The sequence below is a fragment of the Lacerta agilis genome, chromosome 8 (assembly GCF_009819535.1).
Source record: "Lacerta agilis isolate rLacAgi1 chromosome 8, rLacAgi1.pri, whole genome shotgun sequence".
NCBI classification, from domain to species: Eukaryota; Metazoa; Chordata; class Lepidosauria; order Squamata; family Lacertidae; genus Lacerta; species Lacerta agilis.
The window spans coordinates 10367211-10394264 of record NC_046319.1 but is presented as its reverse complement, the minus strand read 5'-3'; the positions used below and the strand labels follow the sequence as shown (position 1 = coordinate 10394264).

General features: G+C 47.9%; 1 protein-coding gene across 1 annotated transcript; it reads right to left on the bottom strand.

Moving 5' to 3' along the window:
* Positions 1–759: 759 nt before the first annotated feature.
* Positions 760–26452, bottom strand: PLOD1 (procollagen-lysine,2-oxoglutarate 5-dioxygenase 1). Its single transcript, XM_033159421.1, has 19 exons — positions 26270–26452; positions 21250–21341; positions 20570–20706; positions 20033–20196; positions 18413–18525; positions 17841–17904; positions 15849–15946; positions 15019–15120; positions 13233–13364; positions 12962–13083; positions 12490–12594; positions 10811–10936; positions 8421–8562; positions 7579–7692; positions 6705–6770; positions 5224–5328; positions 3312–3458; positions 1915–2040; positions 760–1156 (listed from the first exon to the last, which is right to left on the bottom strand). Exons 1-19 carry the CDS (start codon positions 26349–26351, stop codon positions 1001–1003), a joined length of 2193 nt encoding a protein of 730 aa, XP_033015312.1. The 5' UTR covers positions 26352–26452; the 3' UTR covers positions 760–1000.
* Positions 26453–27054: the final 602 nt, after the last annotated feature.

Sequence of the window (27054 nt, the reverse complement as noted above, 5' to 3'; positions counted from 1 at the left end):
TCTGTTTCGGGTGTGAAGTCAGACCAAGGGGAGAAATTCCTAGAATGCTAGGAATTTGCCTAGCAAATTGGTGCCTCCACTGATCCAATGTTAAGTCAAGCCTGACTTGACTTTCTCTTGCACACTTTGCAGAACAGGAGGAAGTGAAGTCAGCTAATGTTTTCATTCTGCCATCGCCTTACCTCTTCAGTGTAGGTGGGGGGGGGAGGGGAGTTGTGGCTGCCACTGGGATACTGAGAAAGGGGACCAAATCGCAAAATTATTCAGTTTATTATTAGATATTTACTGTACCAGTAACTGGGAGGCACTATTTGGATGTTCTGCCTGGAAGTCTAGGGCTGAGTACACAGCGGCACTTTGAAAGCACATGGCTCCCCGCCCCCCCCCCCATGAGAAGTGCAGTTTACACTTAAGGGTGCTGGGATTTGTAGCACTCTTTAACAAACTACATTTCCCAGGATTCTTGGAGTCGAGGGAAACATGTGCTTTAAAGGTATGGTGTGTGCACAGCCCGAAACACTTTGGGCTGTCTCTGAATAGATGCTACAAAAGCAGAATCAGAAAAATCCTTCGCTGGAGGCTAAATGGAGGCGGCTTCCCCGACTGGGGAATTTCGAGCACCAGGGATGATGTCGGAACGGTGGGCAGGATCTGTTGAGGCAGCTCTTTTTCCGGAACAAAATGGGGGGGGGGGTGTTTCAGCAAGGCTGGAGCAGGATAAATTTTCAAAGGATCCTGCTGCCGCATGTTAAAGGTTAATTAGGAGGAAGGATGCTAATCAGGAGGAAATATTCTGCCTGGAACACCAGGATCTCTCCCCTGACTTTGGAACTGGACGCCCTCCTCAAGAGGTGGGGCGCACACATGACGGATCTGTCTCCAATCCTTTCTGTAAATTCAAGGGATTCCTCATTCCTGGAGGAGCTTTTCCTGCAGAGGCATAAAAATGGGAGGAAAGGATTCCACCTCCCTGTTCTCTGTCCTTCCGGAAGAGGCAGCTCTAAGGGTCAAGAAAGGACACAGCAATGTAGCGGGTCCCCTTGGTGGTGGGGAGGCCCTCGTGGTAATGGGTCAGGCGGCCGGGGTGCATGAGAGTCCACCCCTTCCGGGGCGCTCTGATGGAGCAGTTGTACCTCAGGAACCGACAGCCTCCACCCTGAAAAGGAGGAATAACGTTTTTAAAAACAACAACAAGCTTTTGTAGTGGAATTATAGTATTGTATTTGTGGGGCATAGGAATTCATTCATCCCCCCCCCCGAAAAAATAGAGTCCAGCCCCCTGCTGAAAAAGTTTCCTGACCCCTGGGCTTAGTGTGTCGTCTGAACCTGGGCAGGAGGTTTACTTATCTCCAGGCTAACCGCAAGCAGTAACTGAGGTTAGCTAGTGAAGAAAGGTTTCAGCGTTTGGGACTTTTTAGGTGAGTAAGAGACAACAGGATAGAGATTTATAAAATCATGTATGGCACAGAGAAAGTGGATAGGGATTTTTCTCTCTCTCCCTCGCTCATAACCCTGGAACTTGTGGGCATCCAATGAAGCTGAGCGTTGGAAGATTCAAGACAGATCATAAAATTGCAGAGTTGGGAGGGACCCTGAGGATCATCTAGCCCGTCCGCCTGCAATTCAGGAATATGCAGTAGCTGGCCCATACAGGGATCAAACCTGCAGCCTTGGTGTTATCAGCACAACACTCTAACCAACTCAGTTATCCATAAAATAAAGGACTTCTTCTTGCAGAGCGTAGTTAACCTGTGGAACTCACACCCACAGGAGGCAGTGACGGCCACCAACTTGGATGGGACTAGGTGGGCCATTGGTGTGATCCGGCAGGCTGTCCTTATTTTCTTGTGAATCCCAGCCTGTTTGGTTCCAGATGTTTTTTGGGCCGGAAGAATGATTTCCGATAGCACTTACTTCGTAATCTATTCCGACGTGGTTCAAGGCAATGTTGATGGTGAAAGTGGAGGCGTCATGGTGCGGCATCAGAGAAGGCTGCTCGTCAGGTTTGTACCGGACGACAAAGGCCAGCTCAAACTGGGTCTGTAATGGGGAGCGGAGAGAACATCATGAAAAGTGCCACCCTGGCAAGTGGAAGGAAGACAGAGCGTTATCAGGCTCCGGATCTGTCTATGGCATGGCAGCAGAATTCACCGATGTTTCATTGCAGAAGAGTGGCATTGCTGATTCAGTCGTCAGACTCGCCTCTCCCCATAAGCTTTGTGCAGCCATTAGTATATAAAGATCGTTTAGCACTTTTGTTTAGGGGGGACAATCGGGTTGCAAAACTGCTTGAGGGAAGGGAGGGTTTGAGACGTCGCAGCCGCCAGCCAGCTAGTGCTGTGCTCTGCTGGCTCCTGCAGCAAACCTGGCAGAATTGATTCCCCGACCCACCGAACGTTGACTAGTTGGAGAGCAAGCTGAAGCTGAGTGGCAGAGGATGTGCTTTGCATGGAGAAAGATCCAAGTCTTCCTGGGAAAATCTCTTGCCTGAAACCCTGGTGAACTGTGCTGCCAGTCAGTGCCCAGCTAGATGGCACGATAGCCTGAGTCCATATAAGGTGGCTCAGGAACACAGGAACCGGTCTTCTACTTGGTCCATCCAGTTCAGTATTGTCTACACAGACTGGCAGTGGCTCTCAGACAAGGGAGTTTCCCAGCTCTACCCACAGATTGGAACCTTCTTCATGCCAAGCAGGCACTCTAACATTGAGCTACAACCCTCCATTGTGCCACCTTATACTGAGTTAGACCAATTGGCCCATCTAGCCCAGAACTGTCTGCACTGGCTGGCAGCGGCTCTCTGGGGTTTCAGAAAAAGGGACATTCCCAGTTCAGCTTGAAGATGCTGAAGGCTGAACCTAGGACCTTCTGCATGCAAAGCAGGTGCTCCACCACTGAACTATGGCCCTTTTCTTAAGACACAGGAAACCGTCTTATCCTGAGTCAGAGTATTGGGCCATCTAGCTCAGTATTGTCTGAGCTGACTGGCAGCAGCTCTCCGGGGTTTCAAGAGGGAATCTTCCCCAGTTTTACCTGGGGATTGAAGATGAGACCTTCTGCATGCATAGCAGCTGCTCTACGGCCCTTCCACACCACAATACCTCCTGGGGTTTTAAAAACGCATATTTGTGCATATTCCAACCTACCTCCTCTCCCCGCAATTACTTCCAACAGCCATCAATTACTTCCTATGGCACTCCCCCTCTTCACCAACTTAGGGTCTCGAGTTCAAATCCTGCTGCAGGACCCAGTTCCTGTTGATTAGATTTTGGACATTCTTTTCTCAGAACGACAGATGAGCCGATCCTTACCTTGGTGTAGTACCCAGGGTACAGCTTCTCCGTAATGGGGGCGATGTACTCCAGGAGAAACTTGTACCACTCCCGTTCAAAGTTGATCTGGTTCATGTGGATATCGATCGTCGGGACGTTTTCGTATCCCCCCAGGATCCGGGTGTCCTGCCAGGTTAAGCATTTGATTTTTATAATCACGTTTTTGTCCCACCTCCCTTCCGACGAGCAACAGAGGTGCACACATGCTTCAGACCCCTCCTCCCCATTTGATCGCAGCAACAGTGGGAAGCTAACCGGTGGCGACTGGCCCAAATGCACCCAGTAAGAACGTAAGCAGAGCCTGCTGGATCATGCTAGTGGTCCGCCCAGTCCAGCACCCTCTTCTCACAGTGGCCAACCAGATGTCCTTTGTGAGAAGCCTGCAAACAGGACTCAAAGCAACAGCACTTTCCCCTCCTGTGGCTTCCAGCCGATGGTATTCAGGAAGATTCCTGCTTCTACCTGGAGAGAGAGCATAGCCATCTTATCTAGTAGATCTAGTAGACCTCCTCCATGAACTGATCTAATCCTTTTTTTTTAAAAAAAAAAGCCAACCAAGCTGGTGCCCATTACTGCCTCCTACGGAAGTGAGTTCCACAGTTTGGGTACTGGGAACTCGCCATCCCCACTGTGAGCCAATGGGTTTTGAGGGGTTTTCTTCAGAATAATGCTGTCTAGAAGCTTATTCCTTTCTGTGCGTACAAGGAAACCTAGACCTCGGAAGTCTGCGAAGGGGACTAAAGAATCCTTATTTGATCCTTCGTCGTACAGCTGCAGAACGGCTGAAGGAATATATATTGTTTCTAATCCCTAAAATATATGAGGCAGAATATTCACATCTGTGCTCCTGAAAAATGTGGAGTGGCTTGCATTGCACTAGCCCTGTATAATTAAGTGCTTTTGAAAGGTTGTTTTTAAAAATAAAAATAGAACCACACCCTTGCCTCATTGCTTTATGGTCCCACACAGGTTCAGAACTGTTGCTTCAACGAAATTATTATACTGCTTATCCCAGTGTTTTTGTCACTTCGTATTTCAAGTTACTTTTAAACGCTGCTTCACATTACCCAACTGATGTAGGTTAGAGTTTCAAACTGAGTTACTACCAAAATCAAAAGGGGCCTCCCATATTAATGCCTCTTATTCTGTGAACCGCCCTGAGACCTCAGGGTATAGGGAGGTATATTAATTCAATATATAATAATAATAATAATAATAATAATAATAATAATAATAATATATTTCCTTCAACCGACTGATACAGAAATGGAAAAAAATACAGTTCACACAGAACGCTTTATCTAAGCAGAACCAAAAGAGAGGCAAGTCTGGGCCGTGTGCTTCTACAATGAGAAAGATATAGGCTTTCTTTTTAAAGCAGATTCTTAATTGCTTTAGGTGGTATTCCCTTTTCAGACTTCTTTAAAAACACACACACACACACACACATCTTGCTTAGTGATGAAGAGTTCTGCATAGCACAGAAGTTTGCATGGAACTGGCTCCCACAGGAGGCAGGGGCGGCCTGCAGCCTAGATGGCTTGGAAAGAGGACTGAGCAAATGAGCAGAGGGTTATGCACTGTATGACCCGTCCTGAATCTTCCAACATTATTGGATGCCCACAAGCTCTAGTGTTATGAGAGAGGGAGAAAACCTTTTCCATATCCACTACCTCCAAACTGTGCATCATTTTATAAACTTCTATCCGGTAAGCTTCATAGCTGAGTGGGGATTTGAACCTCAACCTCTCAGGTCCTTGTTCAATCCTTTAACCCAGAGATACAAACAAGCAGAGCTCGGATTCAAACAATCATTCGAATCCTTTTTCTTCTTCCTTTTAAAGTGCATCTGTTAATGAATTTGGTAGATTTACCACCAAGGCTGCCTTACCGTGTTGCCTCCCTTGGACCACTGGCCAAAATTCTCCATCTCTTCTACGAGTTCATCACAAGCTGTGTCGGTAAATATCGGAAACCAGTAAACATCTGGGCAGGGCTAGCAAGACAGAAGAACCGTAAGAGCTTAGGGAGTATGACAGGAAGGGCAAAGGAAACGAGCAAAATTGAAATAAAGACCAAAACAGTCAGGGTTCTGGATATTTCAGGAAACATCACCTCCTGTGTGAAAACAACCCACCCCACTCCTGACCCCCCACAAAGGTTTGAGAACCTATAATGAATCTCCACTGCAAACGTTGCCTTTTTGTGCATGTCACAGTCACTAGCCAATCAGTGCTGGGCAGAGTGAATGAGGGCAGAGGAAGATGAGTGAATCTCTTGAGGAAGGGAGTTCCAAAGCTCCAGGGCAATCACAGAAAAGGCGCTGCTACTATGTGATTGCCCTCTGGGGTGCTTTTCATCGGGAAATTCCTTTTCTGTCACTCACCCATCGGCTGACTAAGATGAATTTCTTCCATCACTTTGGCTCATCCACACTTCAACTTGTGCCGTGCCTAGAAAGCATGAGTCCCCTTGCCCCCCTGCTTTCCAAGGGAAAACCTGCTCTTTAGTGATTGATTGCAGCAAAAAGCAATCCAGGGGAAACCTGAATTGCTGTTTGCTCCAATTGTGCGCTAAAGAGTGGTTTTCCCCAGGGGAAAGCAGCAGAAGAGGAAGTGTGGTAACTCTTTTCTTTTTTTTAAAGACATTTTTATTTCTATTTTCATACGTTATTTTGATTATCTTCTCTTAATCGTATATTGCGTATCGGATTAGGAATGCCTCGTTGAAAAGCGTTTTCTTTTAAACTTCGTAAGTAAACCAATAAATGGCAGGCAACAAAACGTCTCAGAAATAAATCACGAAATAAAATACTGTGAATTCAGATACTTATGTTAAAGGATTTATAACCCACCTTTTAAAAAATCCAAAAGGCAGCTTACAAAGATAAGAAATGTGCTCTTGAGAAACAAGCAATATAAAATAAAATCCCATACACACAAACAAACACACAACGTGGTGCTGAACAGGATTTTTTTTTAAAAAATTAAAAATAACCACATATTAGAACTGGGTGAATGCAGAACATAGAACATAAGAAGGGCCCGCTGGATCAGAACAATGGCCCATCCAGCCCAGCATCCTGTTTGCACAGCTAACCAGATGCCCCAGAGGGATGCCTACAAGCAGGATCTGAGCCCAAACGCCCTCTCTTCTCCTGTGATTTCCAGCAACTGCCATTCAGAAGCATTAGTGCCTCCAGCTACGAAGCCAAATGAATGTCTCCGGGGAAGCCACCACCGAAAAGGCCAAGCGCACCCAAACGTGGGGCCCTGGGAGCAGGCTCCACCTTGAGTTTGCCTATGCCGCTCTTTTGGTCCTCTGCACCCCAATTCAGCAGTCTCCGTTTCAAGAGAGTCAAGGGCTACTTACCGTTTCTACCAGTTTCCCTTTCAAGGCTGCGGTGTAGTTTTCGTGAATGTATTTCTCCTTCCAGTCCTGTGTCAGGAGAAAATAAAAGGAAATGAACATTGGGTGACACATTCTTAAATCATATCCTTGTGGTGTGGGGACTAATGGGTGGCAGGAGAAATGGTTTTGTGTAAGCCATTACGGTGGCAACTAGAGACTTAAGGCTGGAAAGAAAAGCATCCGCCATGTATTACCCAATGGATTGAAGATATCATGTCCTTCCGTCTACATTTGAATGTATGGCTTATGATTGTAAATTTTATTGAGACACCCATTTGGAGACAGGTACCATGGGGATCATGTCTGAGACAGATCCACCCTAATTTTAAAAGCTTGGGCTGGGGTTCAAAATTAAGCCGTATCATAAACGTAACGGGTGGCCCTGGGAAAATCGCATGCCCCATGTCTCCCAAATGTTTGCAGCTGAATTAAAATTGGAAGCTCCCATTCACTTAAGAACATAAGGAGAGCCTGGCTGCAGGATCAGGCCAATGGCCCATCTAGTCTAGCTTCCTGTTCTCACAGTGGCCAACCAGATGCCTCAATGGGAAGCTCACCAGCAAGACCTGAGCGCAGCAGCACTCTCCTCAATTCTGATTCCCATCTCTGCAGCTGGGATTATTCCAAAACCCACCGGAACTATTTAAAACTTTCAGGGAAACCCACATCACCACTGAACACATAGAAGCAGCAGCATGGACACAGGACCTCTCCTCTTGCTCTGCTTAAACGTATCTCCCTTCCCTTTTCAAACTGGTTCCTGGAGAAATCCCGCTAGCTCCTAAGTTTGGCGAAAGGTACTGCTCAATGGGTTATTCCGCAAGGGACACCTCACCTCCGGGTTGCTGAAGATCTGCCAGAGATCGTTGTGCAGGTGGCTTGTCTGATAAGTCTCCAGGGAGAGGATATGGCCAAACTGTTGCTGATTCGTCACAAAGAGGAAGATCCCCTGCAAAGGAGGAGAACCGTTGCTCACGGTTGAAAACTAGTATCCCGTGAAGCCAATCCACCCTGTGGTTTCATTTCCCAGCTGGCCTAGTGTGTGGTTTTCCTTCCCACTATTCCAGAACAACACAGCTTCTTGCCCAGGAGTGTAGTGGCAAATTCAGAAGTGCCACAGCTATGCCCCTTTCTAAGATTATGCAAGCTTCTAAGAAGATCCAATAATTAGGGATGCATTGCAACGATCAGTGCAGATCTCAGTGCATTACCTATCAGCTACATCTACTATTTTCTGTGCACATACACAGAATCTAAGCATTGCAGATTTGGAAGGGACACCAAGGGCCATCTAGCTCAACCCCCTCCAATGCAGAGGTAAATTATGAGTGCTCCAATATCTTCTTTTGGAGAGACATAAGTTGCTTTTTCTGCAAAGTTCCATTTGCAGAACTTGCACACTTTTTTCTTGAAACATAAGCATACAGAACAACTCCGATTCCTTGGTGCTCTTCTCCAAAGTGACCCCAGGGGCTGATCCTCACTTCCTTCCTTTCCCTCTAGCTCCAATCAGCACCAAAGGGCAAGTAGATTCCTTCTCAGAGGCTAAAAAAGCTCCTCTTTCATATTGATTCAATGGCTCTAGGATGCGGAAGGCAGGGACCCTGCTGCAGACGTGACAATGGCAATTCACACCCCAACCCACAACCACGACACTTCTGTTCTTGCCACACCGACCTGTTCCCGGATGTTGTGGCAGAGAGCCATGTCTGCATCTAGCTTGCCGCTGTGGAAAACGTCGGTCTGAGCGAGCTGCGATCTCAGGATGCTGCCTTTTATCAGGTAGATGCTAGAGATGTATGGGACGTTCCACAAGCCACTGAAAAGGGGGGGGGGAGAATTAGGCATGAAGGGGCATCAACCACCCCCAGGCCTTTTACCATATACAGTTATTAAGGCTGCCACTATTATTATTATTATTTTTAGTTTCATCAGCTATTGTATTTTTCCATGTATAAGATGATGCTTTTTGCTAAAATAAAAAAAAAACGGCAAAAATTGGGTGTTGTGGATAGTGAATGCAGAAGAGGGACGTGCGATTAATGGCAGCAGCAAGCCGGAGATTGGCAGCGGCCATTGGGCGGGTGATTGGTGGCTGCGGCAAGGCCTGCTGATGATTGGCTGTGGCTGCGGCAATTGGGCAGGCGATTGGCGGCTGTGGCAAAGCGGGCAGGTGATTGGTGGTTGCGGCAAGTGGGCGGGTGGGCTGTTGGTGGCGGCGAGCGGGCAGACAATTGGCAGCTGCGGCGAGGTGTGTGATCGGCAGTGGCTGTGGCAAGCGATCAGTAGTGGCAGGCAGGCGAGTGAGCAATTGGCAGAAGTGACCTCCCCTACCCCCCCCAAAAGCTAAACAACGTAATTTCTTAATTTCGGGTTTAAAAAAACAGGGGCCATCTTATACATGGGGGCGTCTTATACACTGGAAAAATGCGGTATATTCTGATTTTTAAAATTGGTCCATCAATTAAAAAATGGATTCAAAAATCAGCCAAAGAGGCAGCATTGCTGCTTCTGGCTGTGGAGGCAGAAAACAGCCATCCTGGCTGGTAGCCCTCAATAGTCCTCTTCTCCATGAATTTGTCTTCTTTTAAAGCTAGTGGTCATCATGTGAGCATGTTCCATAGTTTAATGACATGCTGCACGAAGAAGCATTTTCTTTTATCCACCCCGAATCTTCCAACATTCGGCTTCCTTGGATGTCCACAAGTTCTCATGTTATGAGAGACGGAGAAAAACTTTTCCCTACCCACTTACTCCGTGCTATGCAAAATTTTAAACCCCTCTGTCATGTCACCTCTCACTCGCCCTTTCTCTAAACCAGGGGTCAGCAAACTTTTTCAGCTGGGGACCGGTCCACTGTCCCTCAGACCTTGTGGGGGGCCGGACTATATTTTGAAAAATATATATATATGAATGAATTCCTATGCTCCACAAATAACCCAGAGATGCATTTTAAATAAAAGGACACATTCTACTCATGTAAGAACATGCTGATTCCCGGACTGTCCGTGGGCCAGATTTAGAAGGCGATTGGACCACATCCAGCACCCAGGCCTTAGTTTGGGGACCCCTGCTCTAAACTATAAAACTGTCCAAAATGTTGCAATCTTTCTTCATAGGGAATCACTCAATCCATGATGCTGGCTTGTTTGAAACTAGTCACTGTTCAAGTTCATGGTAACCACGGTTTGCTTGGTCCAGATGACACAACAAACTGTGATTAAGCAAAACCGGAGGCAGAAGCTCAGAGGAGAAAAGGTTGTGAGCCTGTAGCTCGCTCCTACTCATGGACTATTGTTATAAGAATTCTAAGGTCTCAAATATAGAATAAATGTTCATAATTGTACAAGGCAAACACATACATAAGTATATAAACCACGTGTCTGAAATAGAACAGGAGAGCAATCCTGAAGCCATTTTGACTCTCAAATTGATCTCAAATATTTCTCTGCAAGGAGGAAAGAAATAGGAAAAAATTTCCTATTGGCTTTGGACTGTAGCGGCTTACACCTCCCTGCAAATACAGTCTGACAAGCATCTGTTAAGCTGAGCAAACTCTCAATATGCGTAAGAGATTCAAGAGACGGTATTTACAATAGGAATGGCCAGGCTACCCAGAAAATGCAATCAAGTAAGGCATTCTCAGGTATCCTGGCAGACAGGAGAGAAGCAACACTCTCAAATTTCTGCTGGAGACCACCTCCTTCTGTGATGTATGTAAGATGTTTCCGGGGGGGGGGGTGATCGTCTTGGGCTATAGGCTGGGCAATTTCAAAAGTCTTTATAGGGGCTTGCACACCATTGCTCTGGGTCTCTCCTACCTCGTTGCAACGAGGGGAGGGAACTCTGTTGCAACAGAAAACTAAAGATCTGTCTTGCTTTCTGTGGATCTTGGCTCCATCCATTCATCTCTGACTGATCATGGACTTAGGGGACTCAGTCCCTTGGGGAGTCGGGCAGCGAAAGCCAACCCCCCTGTTTTTTCTACAACACTTTGTGCTAAACTATGGTTTAGTGTGACATGGAGAAGCAGCCAAAGCTTTGTTGAAATCCTTCATGATACTCACATCCGGCGCCCCTGGACGATATCCACATAGTCCTCTGAGCGGGCATAGTAACCGTCGGCACTCAGGGCCCCCCAGAAATTTGACCACAGCTTCCCAAGACGGCTCACAAGTGGGGCAATCACAAATCTGGGAGGTGGGGGGTAAAGAAGGCACAGAAAAGAATTGGATATTAGTGTGCATATGAACCCAAAACTTGGGGAGGTACTTCTGCTTGTATAGAGGTGGGATGAAAGGCAAGATATTCCCAGGTCTATTTTGCAAACACAACCCAAAAATCAAATCCCAATATTTTGGCCCAAGATTAACTTCAGAACCTGCATAAAATTAAGCCAAGTACATTTGCATAACTTCTCCAAGATTGTGGCATTTACTAAGTGAAAGGAACTATGCAGGACAATGAACTTCCAACTCTGGAAAACCTTACTCAGAAACTGATAGCCAGTCATGCAGTTTCAAGCACATTTGCTCTTCCATAGGGGCTAGAAACTTGCATCTTTTAAAGATTTGAAATGTGAAAGCAGAGTTGCTCGAGAAACTGGAGTCTGTATCTCTTTCCCCCACCCCCAAACTCACACAAAATTGTGGAGTGGAGGGGGAGGCACCTTGAATCGTAGAACTGTATTGTTGGAAACTCCAGTCCAACTCCTGCAATGCAGGAATCATGTCTAAAATCTATATATATATATATAAATGTTCAAGATGGGTGCGCGGATGCGAAGGCCTTGCTCCGTAACCGCTTGACCGGTTGCCTTCAAATTTGGACACAACATTCCTTGGCCATATGGGAAGGTTCTTAGGTACCTAGATTGCAAAAATATCACACCTTTCCCAGGTATTTGTGCAAAAAAACAGCGCCCTCCAGTGGATGTCAAAGGAACACATGCTTTACAACAACAGACTTCAGAAGAGGGTGGATGGGGGAGCAGAACTTGAGGTCGCCTCAGCCAATAGGCTGTTGGCAGGGGAGGGGCAGAATCAACCTTTAGCTACCACCGTCATAGCAACTCCTTGCCTCAGGCTGGGCCAATTCCCATTTTAAAACAGCGAGCAACAAACATGAGAGTGCAGAGGTGATGGAACAAATCACAGCACAGGAGTTCAACAGAACAAGCTGTGGAGAGCCAGGGGAAACCGGGGGGCGGGGGGGGGGGGGAAACCAGAGAGAAGGGAGGTAGGAGATCAACACAGTTTCGGAGTGACCACGGAGAGTGCGGGGGAGGGGAACAAATCACGCCACGTGAGTGGGAGGAAGAAGAAAACGGGGGGGACTGAGAGGAGGCAGGTAGAAGTTCATCAGGATAAGCTGTGGGAAACCAGGCGAAACGGGAGAGAAAGACTGAGAGGAGGCAGGCTTAAGTTCATCGGGATAACGTGTGGGAAACCAGGCGAAAACGGGGGGGGGGAGGGAAGACTGAAATGGGGCACACGGAAGTTCGTGGGGATAAGCTGTGGGAAACCAGGCGAGAACAGGGAGGGGGGAGCCACAGCAAGGCGTAGCCGGGCCAGATAGTTAACAATACTGTACTGTACAATCCAAATGGAGACAGGCTCTGTTGCATCAAGAGAGGTTTGTTTCAATCTGGCAGCTGCATTCAGAAGTGGAACACTGAAGGACCACGCCTTCTCCCTGAAGTTGCCTAAGGCACCCACAGACCAGGATGCTGAGCTAAGCGACTCACTTGTTCTGTTCGATCAAGATCCGCAATGCATCAGGGTTCTTCAGCACCACTTCGGCATCCAGGCTGAAGTAATATTCACAGACTGGGTCTTGCCTGCACAGGTCCCTAAAGAAGCAATAAGCAGTCAGATCAGTCAGCCAGCCAGTCTGCACGGTCCGTGGCTGGCTCAAGAGGTTTTAAAGGGCAGATACTATCAAGAGTCACTGCCATCTCTCACCAGCAAACAAAAGGTCAGAAGCGTTACAGCATCAGGAGAGATAGTGTGGTACAATTATTAAGAGTATTGGGCTAGGACCTGGGAGGCCCGGGTTCAAATCCCCACTCGGACATGAAGCTTACTGGGTGACCACTCTCCGCCTCACCTGCCTCACAGGGTTGTTGTGAGGACAAAACGAGGGGCCCAGGAGAACAATGTGTGCCACCTTGAGCTTAATAATAATAATAATAATAATAATAATAATAATAGGCTTACATGCCCATGTTCCGGCCATCAGCATTCTCCACATGGTCATCTGGCCCAACCACTTTGACAGAGCGGTATTCTTGCCCGTGTTCGTTCACAAACGCCTCTACCTGGTCGAGGTGATGCTCCTCCTGGGCACAACAACACAAAGCAGAATGCCTTATACCTGAGCTGCGGTTAGTCTGGTCAAAACAGCCACGCTCACCGGCTGAGAGCTTAAAGGAGCAAAGGCTTCTGGGAGGCAAATGGCCTTCTCTAAGGATGGGACGAAGGTGCTCACCCGATTGTGGATGAAAAGCTGGATCCGTTTCTTGGGGTAGCGCAGCTTCCGCAGGCGCTGGAAGAACGGGGTGAGGAACGGGGTGGGCTGCTCGACAAAGATGCCAATCAGGACCACAGGCAGCACATCTTCCTGCGTTCAGGTATGAGGGGCGAAAAGACAAGAATACATAAATGAGACGGACCAAGACAGCCAGCCGTGATGGGCAACCTGATGTTTTCAGATAAGAATGTCAACATATGCTGGATCAGGTCAAAGACTGCTTCAGCAATAGGGAGCCTCTTTCAGTCTGAGATCCACATTCTCTTCTGGGCAACATTCTGGGGGTCAGATACCAGTGGTGGGCAGGGCCAGAGGCAAAAGTGGGCAGAGCAACAAGTGTGAATTTCACCTTTCTGCCGCGGTGAGGCTCCTCACGGGGTCTTTGCCGCGGGACCACATTCATCCAGTGCTTTACCAGCTGCACTGGCTCCCGGTGGAGTACAAGGTCAGGTTTAAGGTGCTGGTTTTGACCTTTAAAGCCCTATGCGGCTTAGGACCCTCATAACTAAGGGACCACCTCTCCTGGTATGTCCCGGGTAGGACCTTAAGGTCCTCAAATAATAATTTGTTGGAGGTCCCGAGCCACGAGGATGCTAGGTTGGCTTCAACTAGGGCCAGGGCCTTCTCAGTACTGGCCCCGACTTGGTGGAACAGTGGCACAAGGGACCAGGGCCCTGGGGGATTTTGCATCTTTCCGCAGGGCCTGCAAGACGGAGCTGTTCCACCTAGCCTTTGGGTTGGTTTCAGTTTAACCCTGATGTTTCGTTCTTTTGGTGTGATTGGTGGGCTACTTAAAAATGAGGCTGCAGTTTAGATTTAATTTTAAATTGTATTTTAATCTGTATTTTAATGAATTGTTTTATGTTTTTGTTGTGATTTTATTGGTGTTAGCCGCCTTGAGCCCGGTTTGGCGGGGAAGGGCGGGGTATAAATTAAAATTTATTATTATTATTACACACAAACCGCTCTGTCCTCTGTCCAGACAAGCAAGAGGTATTGATCAGGGTTCAATGATCTATGTCCTCTGCTCTGGGCCATTATTGGGGTCCGAAGATTACACACACATGAAGGTGATGGATGGCTTGTGAAGGACCCTAAGGCTTATAAGTATCTAAATAAATAAATTAAAAATAAGAGAGAGGTCCGGTGGTCCACTTGAGGCCCCTGGAGCTGAGGTTCCCCATCCAGGTTCCAGAATCCTATTTCTAACATTGGCCAGCTAGGTACTTTCAGGATACTCACAGGCACAGCATGAAGGCAACAGACCAGGAACCAGGTGTCATTGGGACTACACCAGCTCCTATCAGCCCAAGCCAGCAGAGCCACCGGTCAGGGACGATGGGAACTGTTGCCCAGCAAAAGTGGGAGGACCACAGCTTTCCCATCCTTCCATCACGAGAAGGCAAGAGTCACGGCGGGGATAGCTAGCGGGCAGTGACGGCAAGTGATGGCCTCATCCCAGGAAGGAGAACCTGTAGCCTACAGTGCCCTGCTGGGACTCCAGCTTGCAGCAGCCCCAACCAGAATGGGCATTGAATGGGAATGGGGATGATGGGAGTTTTACTAGACGCAGCAATGGCAAGTGATGGTCTAGCTCAGCAAGTGGAGAATGTGTGTGACTCTCTTGGTTGTTGTCCAACTCCCACCAGCCAGCACGGCTGATGAACAAGGCATGATGGGAGTTGGAGTTCGAAACAGGGCCCACGGGGATCCCAGCCACCCCACCAAGCCGGCCGTTCCTTACTTTCAGGTCTGCGAGGCTCTTCAAGTTTTCGTTGCAAATGGTGCAGCCCGTCTCAAAGGTCCAGGTCCGAGGGATGTAGTTCCCCAGGTAGTTCAGCTGCAGCTTTTGAGGAGAGAGAAAGATTCCCGGGTCGTTAGTGGCAAAGCTGGGATGGAAACACTCGCTTTGCTCTGTTAAGTGCAGGTCTGCAAGCAAGGACATCTTTCCTTCTAGTCTTAAGAACACAAAACTGGATTATTCCAAAGGCCCATCTTGATCTCAAAGTGGCTGCCCAGGTGCTCCAAAAACAGAAGTCTGCAAGCGGGGCCCGAGTTCAAGAAGCGCTCTCCCCTCCTTGGGACACTTTAGTTTAGAGAAAAGGCAAGCGAGAGGCGAGATAGGAGAAGTTTACAGAATTTCTCCCTCTCGCGTGACCCTAGAAATCACAGCCATCCAACGAAGCTGAATGTTGGAAGGTTCAGGACAGACAAAAAGAAGTCCTTCTTCCCACAGTGCTTGGTTAAACTGTGGAACTCACTGCCACAGGAGGCAGTGATGGCCACGCACCTGGATGGCTTTAAAAGAGGATCAGGCAAATTCATGGAGGAGGATATGGCTACTGATGACTCCGAGCCACGATGGCTCTGCTTCCGTCGTCAGATGCTTTTGAATGCCAATTGCCCAAAACCACAGGAGAGGAGAGAGCTCTTGTGGTCAGATCCTGCTTGACGGTTTCCCACAGGTCAGCCACTGTGAGAACAGGACGCTGGACTAAATGGACCTCTGGCCTGATCCAGCATCCAGGCTCTGCTGAGGTCCCTATGGTTCTGGAACATGCTGACTGGCCTTACCTTGGTGGGGCCGTTGCCATGAATGACAACTGCGAGGGTGTCAAATGCGAGGTTCCGTGCTCTCACGCGCCCATTCTCAAACTTCAGGACTACCTCATCTTTTTTAAAAAAGAGGGAGAGAATAGAAGGGAACAATGAACACCTGTACTTTTCCCTGTATAACATGTCCCCATGTATAAGACACCCCCTATTTTTGGGGAATCTAATTTAAGAAAATGGGGGGGGGGTTTGGCGGCACAAAGTTGTTTAGCTTTTTTTTAGGGATTACCCAGGGTTGTTTAGCTTTTTTTAGGGGGGATGCTGAAAATCGCTCACTCGCACACTGTATCCGCCTCTCACCTGTCCCCTCTCCAGCAGAAGCAGCGTATCACCCGCCCAATTGCCGCAGAAGCAGCCAATCAACAACACCCATTGACGCAGCAACCAATAACATGCACAATAGCCGCTGACAGCCACAGCAGCAACCAATCAAACGTCCACCCATGTATAAGACGACCCCCACCTTTTAGCATGATTTTAAAAGGGCAAAGCCTAGTCTTATACACAGAAAAGTATGCACTGCCATATTCAGTCAAGCTTTTCATATCAATTAAAGGTGCAATCCATGGATAGGAACCTACAGTAGATAGATGCTGTATATCATCTGGGGCTGATGGGAATTGTAGTTCAAAAAGTCTGGAGAGAACAGGAAGCTGACTTTATATTGAGTCAGACCCGTTGGTCCATTCAGCTCAGTATACTGACTGGCAGAGGCTCTCCAGTTTCATAGAATTGTGGAGTTGGAAGGGAACCCCGAGGACCATCTAGTCCCAACCCCATGCCATGCAGAAATCTCAACTAGATCAAACAGGATAGATGGACATGTAACAAGCTGGAGATGCTGGGGATTGAATTTGGGACCCACTGCATGCAAGGCAGATGCTCTACCACTGAGCCACAGCACCAGATTGAGGGAAGCTGGTCCAGATAGATAGAAGAGGCCCAGGAAGAGATCCCTCAAGTCGGCTGACGGCTACTCAGTTTAACAATATCCGGAGGGCTGCAGCAGGTTCCCTGTCCCTCATACTATGAACTATGACTGTGATCAGCATTGCCTCTGTGTGCTTGTTTGTAAAAGCATCTTCACTGTACAAAGTAATTATACGCCTATAATTGTGAGATCACAATCGGTGCCGTTCCCGTCCTGCTGTGGTTCAGTTCCCACTGAGCGCTGCATCATCCCTTCTCTCTGTCTGCTATTTAATGTCACTTAGCTGCGATTCCTGCATTGCAGGGGTTGGACCAGATGACCCTTGGGGTCCCTTTACAGTTCTATGTTTTACACAATTATTTCTGCATGCTACAAATTTAGCGTCGCTAATGACATAGTTATTTCCGCACTTGCTGATTATGACAAAAACATCAAAACAATATGAAGAAAGAAGTCATTACAGTAATTGCCTATCGTTTGTTGACTTCTTTTAAAAAAAGAAACAGAATAAAACACAATGTTTTGAGAGAGTAACAATCACCTACACCCCCTATGATCTAGTTTTGGTTCCTGCCATAGCCTTAGGCAAAGTTTTTTGTTGCTACTTGCATCAAGAGCTCGCCCAAAACCAAACTGTCTGCTTTTGTTCAGGGCATGCAGAGATCAGAGCAGCCAGAGGGATACGGATTAAGAAACTCCCACAATGCCTGACTGCAGCTTTGCAAGACGACTCAAGAGGTTGAAACCAACTACTTAGAGCAGCCCCACTGAAAATAGCGGTACTAAGTAAGATGTGTCCACTCATTTCAAAGGGTCCGTTCATTTATTACCATTTATACCGCATCCTTCCTTCTGAAGGCGCCCAGGGCAGCAAGCACTTTTTAAAATTATCAAATAAAATCATTTAACTCCCTGTCAAACAGGCAGGGAGTTTCACCGTTGAAAACCTGACTCCTCACAAACCCGGAACTGAGGTTGCAGAAATGCAAGACACTTCTCCATCTCCTTTCCCAGATGCTCACCTAGGGCTCCATTCAGGTTTTGAAATATCCGACACCTGTGATCCAAAGTGATATTGATGTTCGTCTATGGGGGAGACAAAATAAAATAAAATAGAAATCTCATTATCGTAAGAGCTGGAAACGGGGTTTTGAAAGGCCATGAAGTCTGGCTCTTACACCAGGCAGGTACAAATCGTGGACCACGAAGTCATTTCAATACTGTCCGCTTGTGGGTGGTGGATTTTTAAATTTGCAAAGAGCTGCCAGCAAAGGAACAACCATGAGCCAACTTTCAGCTCCCGACTGTTCCTTAGAAGCCTTATCCACCCCACATCTGACATCCTTGTGGGCCAAATGACGAGCATCCTGGTGGCCAGGTTTGGCTCACGGGCCACAGGTTCCCAAATAAGTAGCTTTATTTCATTACATAGAGGAAATTTAGGGGTTGTTTGAGCACCCAATGGCTTGCTTTATGTGTATTAGATTGATTGTAAATAAAATATTCATTTTTACTGAAAAGGGGAGAAAGTAACTACATTTTAAAAAGCTCGCCTGGCACACATGCACACAGCTTCTCTGCACCCTGAATTTACCCGTTTTTCTGGATCCAAGAAGACTTTCGTATAAAACAGCTGGTCGCTATCACTGTCAAGACCCTCCCAATCTGCTACAAGCTTGTAGAGGTGTGGAGCGTAGCCTATGAACCCTGTCAGGAAGAGAGAAAGAGAGAGAGACGGAGGGAGAATTAATTTTCCCTTTTTTGCCTTCAAGGTCAAGAAACATTCCAGGCCACGTTAAATACCTAAATGCAAGTGTCAACAACTCTGGTTCCTAAAGAATAAGAAATAAGTTCATGTTGATCTGCAACAGGAGAAGTATGCATAAGAACATAAAAAGTGCCTTCAGCTGGATCAGGCCAATGGCCCATCTAGGCCAGCCTCGGGTTTTTGCAGTGGCCAACTAGATGCCTCTGGGAAGCCTTCAGGGAGGACCTGAAGAGCCCTCTTCCCTCCTGTGGTTTCTCATGGTATTCGGAAGCATTGCTGCCTCTGATTGTGGAGGCAGAGCACTCCCATTGTGGTATTATTATTATTATTATTATTATTATTATTATTATTATTATTATTATTTATTTGTACCCCGCCCATCTGGCTGGGTTTCCCCAGCTACTCTGGGCGGCTTCCAACAAAGATTAAAAATATATTAAAATGTCACACAATAAAAACTTCCCTAAACTTCCCTAGTAGCCATCAATAGTTCTCTACTCATCCATGAATTTGCTAGCCATCACTGCCTTCTGTAGGAACCAGTTCCATGCAAACCTCAGTATTATGCAGAACTCTTCATCATTAAGCAAAAGTGTTTTTTTGTTTTTTAAGAAGTCTGAAAAGAGACTACTACCTAAAGTAATTAAAAATCGTTGTTTAAAAAACAAACAAACCCCTACATCTTTCTCAAGGTAGAGGCACAGCCCGGACTTACCTCGCTTTTGGTTCTGCTTAGACAAGGCGTTCTGTGTTAACTGGAAATGTTCTATTTCTGTATTAGTCTGTTGAAGGAAATGTATATCCCTTCAGCCATTTTGCAGTTGTAGCTGCACAACGAAGGGTCAAGTAATGATTATTTAGTTCAGGGAGAAGACGGTATCCTTTGCAGATTTTCATTGTGCACCCAGAAAGGGGTAAGCTTCTAGATCTCATTATTATGAAGCGCTAGAAGGAACGTTCCTAAATTTTGGACATTGTAGATTTGTCCCGTTCTGGTGCATGCAATGTCTTTTGTTTTGTAGCTGTGTGATTTGTGCTTATGCTGTATTGTGGTGGCCGTTGCCTATAAACAATAACATGTATTGAATGGGACTGAATTATTATGAAGCAATCTCTCAAAACCCATTGGCTCACATGGTGACTCACCAGTACCCAAACTATGGAACTGACTCCCGCAGGATGGCTTGAAAAGAAGATTAGACAAATACAAAACGGTCACTGATGGCTACTAGCTATGATGGCTGTGCTCTGCCTACATGGCTGGAGACAGGAAAGCTTCTGATTACGGTACCAGTTGCTGGAAAACACAGGAAGGGAAGGAAGCTCTTGTGCTTGGGGATTTTTTCCTTCTTGTGTTCTTATGTTTTGAAACTTGAACCCAATTCTTGCTCTCTCATTCCTGGTCACTCCTCCAATGCTCCACGCCGCAGCTCCAGTCTCTCTTACCTCCGGATCCGAGGAATCGCTTCCCTTCCTGGACCTGGGGATACTTTGCTTCCAGCCTTCGGTCGGGGTAGATTAGGGTCTCCGACGAGAAGACGACTTTGGCCTTAGCTTGCCTGAATTTCTTCAGGAGTTCTGCCGGGCCTGAAGCAAATATGACGTCATAGCTGCAGGGGAGGAAACGGGGAGGAAAGGATGTTATCGGAAAGAGCAGGAAGAAGAATTCAAGGAGGTGCTTCTGCTGGGAAAGCTATAGAAGTTATTTTTCCTTACTGGTCCATGACAAGGGAGGACCTCTGGATTTTGCTGAACTACAGCTCCCACCAGCCTCTGCAAACACGGCCAGTGGCCAGGGATGATGGGAGTTGTAGCTTAGCAACATCTGGAGGGTGAAAGGTTCTCCTACACCTGCATTTGGGGAATGGGATGCTGCCCTCACCAACCTCAGTCTGGCCTCAGCCAGCCTCCACCTGCCTGCCTTTCTTACCACCTGATCTGCACAGAACACACTGCATATGGTCTCCTTTTCAGACCACTTACCTCTCTGTGAAGAGGATGACCAAATCCTCCTTCTCTGCATATTCTTCCAAAGCTAACTTTAAGAGACGGATCTTCTGGCCACCTCCTGCCGTCCTTTTATTTTCTCCTCCGTGCCACTCTTCTCCTAATCCTAGGACCTAGAGGGTGAAAGCAGATATGCAATGAAGCCTTTCTTTGCCCAAGTTCTCTGCTTCAACAGGTTAGCACCTGTGCATTTTAAACGAGTCCAAAGGTAGCAATTTCATTCCCTTAGTGCTAGGCAGGAAAACTGCTGCTGCAAGAACAGCTGCCAAGCTTTCTATGGATCTTTAAACCAAAACATTTAAAACTGCGTCTTTAAATCACAGGTCATGTACGGAACATTAACACAGTATGTTGACAAGGCATATTGTGTAATGTGAAATGAGCTGGGCTTTGAATGTGAGATGAAAGCTGCATGGAGAAGGTATTTCCTATGTCTTAAGAGAAATGCCACAACCTAGCCGTAGAGCATCTGCTTCGCAAGCAGGTTGAACCCACAGCATCTCTAGGTAGGGCTAGGAATGCCCCCTGCCTGAAACCCTGGAGATCTGCTGCCAGTCCGTGTAGACAACATGGAGCTAGATGGACCAACGGGTCTGACTTCTTGTCCCGCTTCTTGTGTCCTCATTTCCACATAACTCAGAATCTCCTGGCATCACCTTGACATTGTAGTTGAAGAACTGGGCTGATCTTCTGAACCGTTTGAATCCTTCCGTCTCCTTGGTGGCCACAGTAAGAACCAATAAATTATCTGGATGGAGGAGGAAGAAGGAAAATTTAGGTAATTGTCTCCCAATCAAGAAGGTCCTGCTTTTACTCAATCAAAGGTAAGAATATTAAGAACAGCCATACCAGAAAAGAAAAGAATTCAGTAGGCTATTAAGAGTTGAGACAGAATCTCTAGTTGCAGAGCATCCCCCCAGGACAGGGTCAATCCTTGTTGATGTCAAATGAGCCTCACCAATTCAGGGAATGAACAATGACACTCCTTCAGATTATCTCAGTGATCATGCCAGGATATAAGGGTTCAGGCAGTCCCTGAAACTGAGCCAGTGCAATTCTTGGCTCCCTTCCACCGAAAAGCTCCCCTACTACTGTTTGGGCAGTTGAAAAGAAGAGTTGGTTGCAGATATTATTTTGGGGGGGGGGAACCTTTCAGAAACGAAGCCTGCTGTACCAAAGCCTTTCAAAGAAGGCTAGAGAAAAGAAACCAAACCAAACAGGAAGCGCTCAAAGCATCAAGGAGCGGAAAGCTGATCTGCACATCTGAGACGGCCTGCTTGTCAACTTGGATTAAAGGGGAGGGGAACGAAAGTTTACCTTTGATTTCACATGGGCAAATCTCCCGTTCAAGGGCTTCTCTTCTGACCATTATGCAAAGCGTAACAGACCAGTGACTTTGGCCCTGCATCTGAGCAGGCTACTGTTGTGTTTTGACTCCTGCGACCTGCTCTTACAGCCCCTGGCAGTCACGTTCTGCGTTCCAGATGTCATCCAGACTAAATATAATGCAGCTCTCCTCTCCCCACATCCCCTTTACTTAGGAGGGAAGGTGGGAGGAGGGGAAAGTATCAAAAATTCTGCAATCTCCATTTGGTTCCATGTGTTATTAAGCCAAGGAGGCAGCTACTGATGGAGAGGACTATCAGTAGCTACTGACCAAGATGTCTATCCTCTGCCTCCACAGTTGGAGGCAGTAATGCTTCTGAATAGCAGTTTCTGGAAACTTCAGGAGGGCAGAATGCTCTTGTGCTCAAATCCTGCCTGGGGGTTTCCAACAGACACCTGGCTGGCCACTGTGAGAACAGGATGCTGGATTAGATGGGCCACTGCCCTGATTGAGCAGCAATGCTTATGTTCTTACAGAAGCAAATATTTGTGGGTGGCAGATGGACACTGGAGGATGGCCCATCAGGGCAAATGGGGCACTGCCACACCATCCTCAATCTTACCCCACCCACCTGCCAGCCCAGGAGGTGGTCCTGCCTGCCAGCCAGCGTCTTTCTCCTTGGTCTCAGTGTTGCTCTGGCGCCCCCTACTGTTGGGCTCCCCGCCTTCTGCCCCATCAGTTTCAATGGGCGCCAACCACCAGTGTGGGTGGGTAAAAAAAAAGAGACCCTCCAAAGCGAGAGTCTTGCACAAAGCCAGTTGCCCAGCAAAACACTGCAAAGGCAAAGCTGAGAGGCAGCTGTGGGGAAAAGATCCAGGAAACTCTACAGCTGTAAACAACCTAGGAAGTTTTTTAAACCCCGCCGTCGGATTTCTTCCACGTTCCCAAATGCCCTGATGATCCGGTTACTGGGCCTTTCCAGCATTCCATGCAGAAACACGCTCCAGTCAGGAACGGTATTGCTCCCAAGTGCCCAGTTAATGCTTCTTGCAGGTCCAGGAAATGCATCCAGATGTAGCAGCAAACAACATCTGGTGTGTCAATCAAGAGGCTCAGTGACACCGGATATGCCAAGCGGGGATGTAAGGAACAGGCTGCTGCATTGTGCTTTGGGAGATGTGCATGCATGTCTAACATTCTAAAATCTGCTGACGTTGCCTGAATGCATTCTCCAAAACATTCGCCATGCAGAATTCCATCTCCTGGGGCAGAGAAAGAAGGCAGTAAATATATTATGTTTTTTTATTATCATTGGAAAGGGTGGTAGCTCAGTGGCAGAGCATCTGCTCTGCATGCAGAAGGTCCCGGGTTCAATCCCCAGGCAGGGCTCCTGTCTGCAACAACCCTAAGAACAGCCTGCTGGATCAGGCCAATGGCCCATCTATTCCAGCATCCTGTTATCACAGTGGCCGATCAGATGCCTGTTGGAAACCTGCAAGCAGGATCTGAGCACAAGAGCACCCTCCCCACCTGCGGTTTCCAGCAACTGGTATTCAGAATCTCTTAAATAAAACTGCCCGGAAAGCTGCAACCAATCAATGTAGAGTCAACTTGGACCAGCGTTCTTGGACTACAACTCCCATCATCCTTGACTACTGGTCCTGCTAGCCAGGTATATTGGGAGTTGTAGTCCAACAACAGCTGGAGACACAACTCTGAGAAACGCTTGTGTGGAGAATACTGAGCTAGACATACCAATAACCTGACTCAGTATGAGAAAGCTTCCTATGTCTTAAAGCATGGGTAGGCAAACTAAGGCCCAGAGGCCGGATCTGGCCCAATCGCCTTCTAAATCCGGCCCATGGATGGTCCAGGAATCAGCGTGTTTTTACATGAGTAGAATGTGTGCCTTTATTTAAAATGCACCTCTGGGTTATTTGTGGGGCATAGAAATTCGTTCATTCCCTCCCCCCCAAAAAATATAGTCTGGCCCCCCACAAGGTCTGAGGGACAGTGGACCAGCCCCCTGCTGAAAAAGTTTGCTGTCCCCTGCCTTAAAAACTGCCGCCCGCAGCTCAATGGTAGAGCCCCTGCCTTGCCTGCAAAACGTCCTTGGTTCAATCGTCAGCATCTCCAGGTGCAGATGAGAATATCCCCTATCTGAAACACTGCAGAGCCACGGCCAGTTGGTTCAGAGCAGTGTTGTCCAAACTTGGGTCTCCAGCTGTTGTTGGACTACAACTCCCATCATCCCGAGCTAGCAGGACCAATGGTCAGGGATGATGGGAGTTGTAGTCCAAAAACAGCTGGAGACCCCAAATTTGGGAAACATACTGAGCTAGATGGGCCCCGCAGTCTGACTCGATATAAGGCAGTTTCCTATGTTCCTGTGTTATAGTGACTTTGCTTGAAAACATCGAGCCAAAATGCATTTTCAGGCCAATCCATTTTACTCTCCGTTCAACGCAACTCTGAGCCTCAGGGCAGAAGGCAGCCAGCAATGATCAGCGACCTCCCTGACAGACGGACAGAAGCGGCTATCATATTTCGGAGAAAAAAAGGTCTCACTGTGCAGACTGCCATGGAATTAGGAAAAGCACATTCTTGAATTCCTCTTTCTTCTGCACTGTAGGAGACCGACACCTGATGCCTGCCTGGCATTTGCACTCTCTGGAGGGAGGTCAGTTTGAAAGAAAAGGGAAAAAAAGCCCTGCCATTTGCCAAAGTTTGGCTTTGCCACGCTGCTCTCCCCCAACTGTCCCTCCCACAAAACCTTTCCAAGGCATACGTGCAGAGCGTGATTTCAGATGGGGCAGGGATGGGTGTCCCAGCCTTACCGTTAGGCAGAGGGAGGCTGCATCAAGCAGCCGATTTTGAATGTCATGAAAGGGCAGAAAATTTGGTCCAATTATTCACCATTATCTAACTCCAGCCTTAGGCGTCAAAATAACTTGGCAGGCTTTGGGTACTATGCAACTCAATGGGGGAGCAGAGGCATTTCCTGGGCTTTGCCCTGCCCTCTGGCTAGAGTGTTTCCCCTCTCCTGCCTTCCCAAATCAGACATGTATGAACAGATCATTTACCCCAGGTGACCAGCCAGGAAAAAAATCTTCCCTGCAGCGTGACTGAATTGCAATTTAACCACCTTTTTGCTTTCTGCTGTGTGGCCATGACAGAGCTGGAAACACTTCGCCAGTTGAAAATCTAAAATATTTTTACAAGCATAATTCCTGGCAGCTCCTCATGCCTCCTGAAGCCGTATCCACATAGGGTCGGCTGGTAGGGTTCCCTCCCCTTTGCTTTTAGGAATCAGAACGGTGAATTTTTTTAAAGAAAAAATTGTCCCGTTCTTCAGATGACAGCTTCATAAGCTGTGTTAGTTAACATGGAACATTTAGCAAGTCCTCATGCAGTGTTTTCTACCAGGACAACTGGGGCACAGCGTTATCAAGGATACTTCCCCCCCCCCCAGACCCTGCCTCAAAATAAATCTCAAACTCATACCCCAAGCACTTTGTCCTGTCCCCCACACTCACATCCAAGTCCAGTTTTTACTTTCAGGGACCAGCAACACACATTAAAAATCAGCGTATCTTGCAAGGGTTTCTGTGTGTGAGAGACAGATGCATCTTTCTAACTCCCTTGTACGATCTCGGTTAAACATAAGAGGAGTCTCTGAGCTGGATCAGGCCAAAGGCGCATCTAGTCTGGCTTCCTGACCCCCCAGAAGGAAACTCCCAAGCAGGACCTAAGCACAAAAGCACACCCCCCCCCCACACACACTTGTGATTCCCAGCAACTTGTATTCAGAGGCGTACCCCAAATCGGACTGCAAATACCCAAGGTCTTAATGGGGAAAACGCTTTATGTGATCTTCACCAAACGCTTGCCCGACCCGACCCTAAACAAGTTCTCTTGAAAGTAGGATCGCCACAGATTTCAGCCAGAATTTAGCTAGCATGGAGTAAAAAGGCCTGAACTTGTGTGCATAATCGTAAATTCAGCATCCTGCTCTATCAGTGGCCACATCTTGGTGGGCGATCCAGTGCCCCTCAGGCCCTCAATGCCCAACTGGTAGGCACAGCCAACTAAATCTAGGTTTGTCTCCAAGATGAGTTCTACAAGGACAAACCTCAGACTACGGAGGAGGAGAAGGACGCTGGCAGGCAGCTCCATCCCTGGGCAGCGGCGACACGGGCTTGGGGCGCAGGCGGAGGCTGGTGGGGTAGCACCCCCATTCGCCCTCGCGGTCCAACCTCCACTGGGAGCTTTTGCCTAGACCCGAGGGGAGAAAAGGGGTGCCAAGCAAGCTCCCCCATGGATGTGGGGCGACCAGCTCGGAGACTTACCGTCCTGTCGCTTGGCTCCTCCGGGGGTGCCCTGGGCGCCGAAGAAGAGCAGGATCAGCAGCGAATGGGACCGGAGGGGCATCGTGGGAACGGCTCCCTGCTTCCTTGGGGGCAAAAGTAGCTCTCACTTTTCGCGGGGGAGAGGGAAAGGCATCTGGGATGCAACTCGGCTCTGCACAAGTCCCTCCCAGCCGTCCCGGGGCTGCTGTGCCACGCAATAAACAACGCCCCTCCGGAGGGGAGCTCCTCCTTTCTCTCTCCAGCACAGCCCCACCGTATCCCGCCCACCCCACTTTCGTTTCTCCCCCCTGGGGCCATCCAGGAGCATCGAGATCTTCGGAAGGGATGCAGCTCAGGGGTAGAGCTCCTGCTTTGCATGTACAGTAGTAGAAGCTCCCGCTCCGGCAGCATCTCCAGGAAGAGCTGCGGAAAGCCGCCGCCGCTGCCAGTCAGTGTCGACAATACTGAGCTCGGTGGAGCAAGAAAATGGCAGAGCACCTGACCCGCATGTAGAAAAGCCCCAGGTTCAATCCTCAGCATCTTCCAGGCAGAACTGGGACTGTCCCCTGGCTGAAAGCCAGGAGAGCAGCTGCCTGTCATTGTCGACAGCGCAGAGCTAGGGTCTGACTCTGTATAAGGCAGCTTTCTGTATAAGGCAACCCACGTTGGGCAAAAGATTCCTGCATTGCGCGGGGTCGGACTAGATGACTCTGGGGATGGGATCCATTCCAGCTGTACAATTCCATGATTCTACGCTTTGCACACAGAAGATCCCAGGTTCAATC

Coding starts and splice junctions, on each gene's coding strand:
- PLOD1 (XM_033159421.1), bottom strand. CDS start 26,351: ATGCCCCTCCGGTCCCATTCGCTGCTGATCCTGCTCTTCTTCGGCGCC. Junction 20,707..21,249: donor TCTTCAACTACAATGTCAAG/GTGATGCCAGGA, acceptor TTCACCCTCTAG/GTCCTAGGATTAGGAGAAGA. Junction 1,157..1,914: donor ACGTCGGAATAGATTACGAA/GTAAGTGCTATC, acceptor CCTCCTTTTCAG/GGTGGAGGCTGTCGGTTCCT.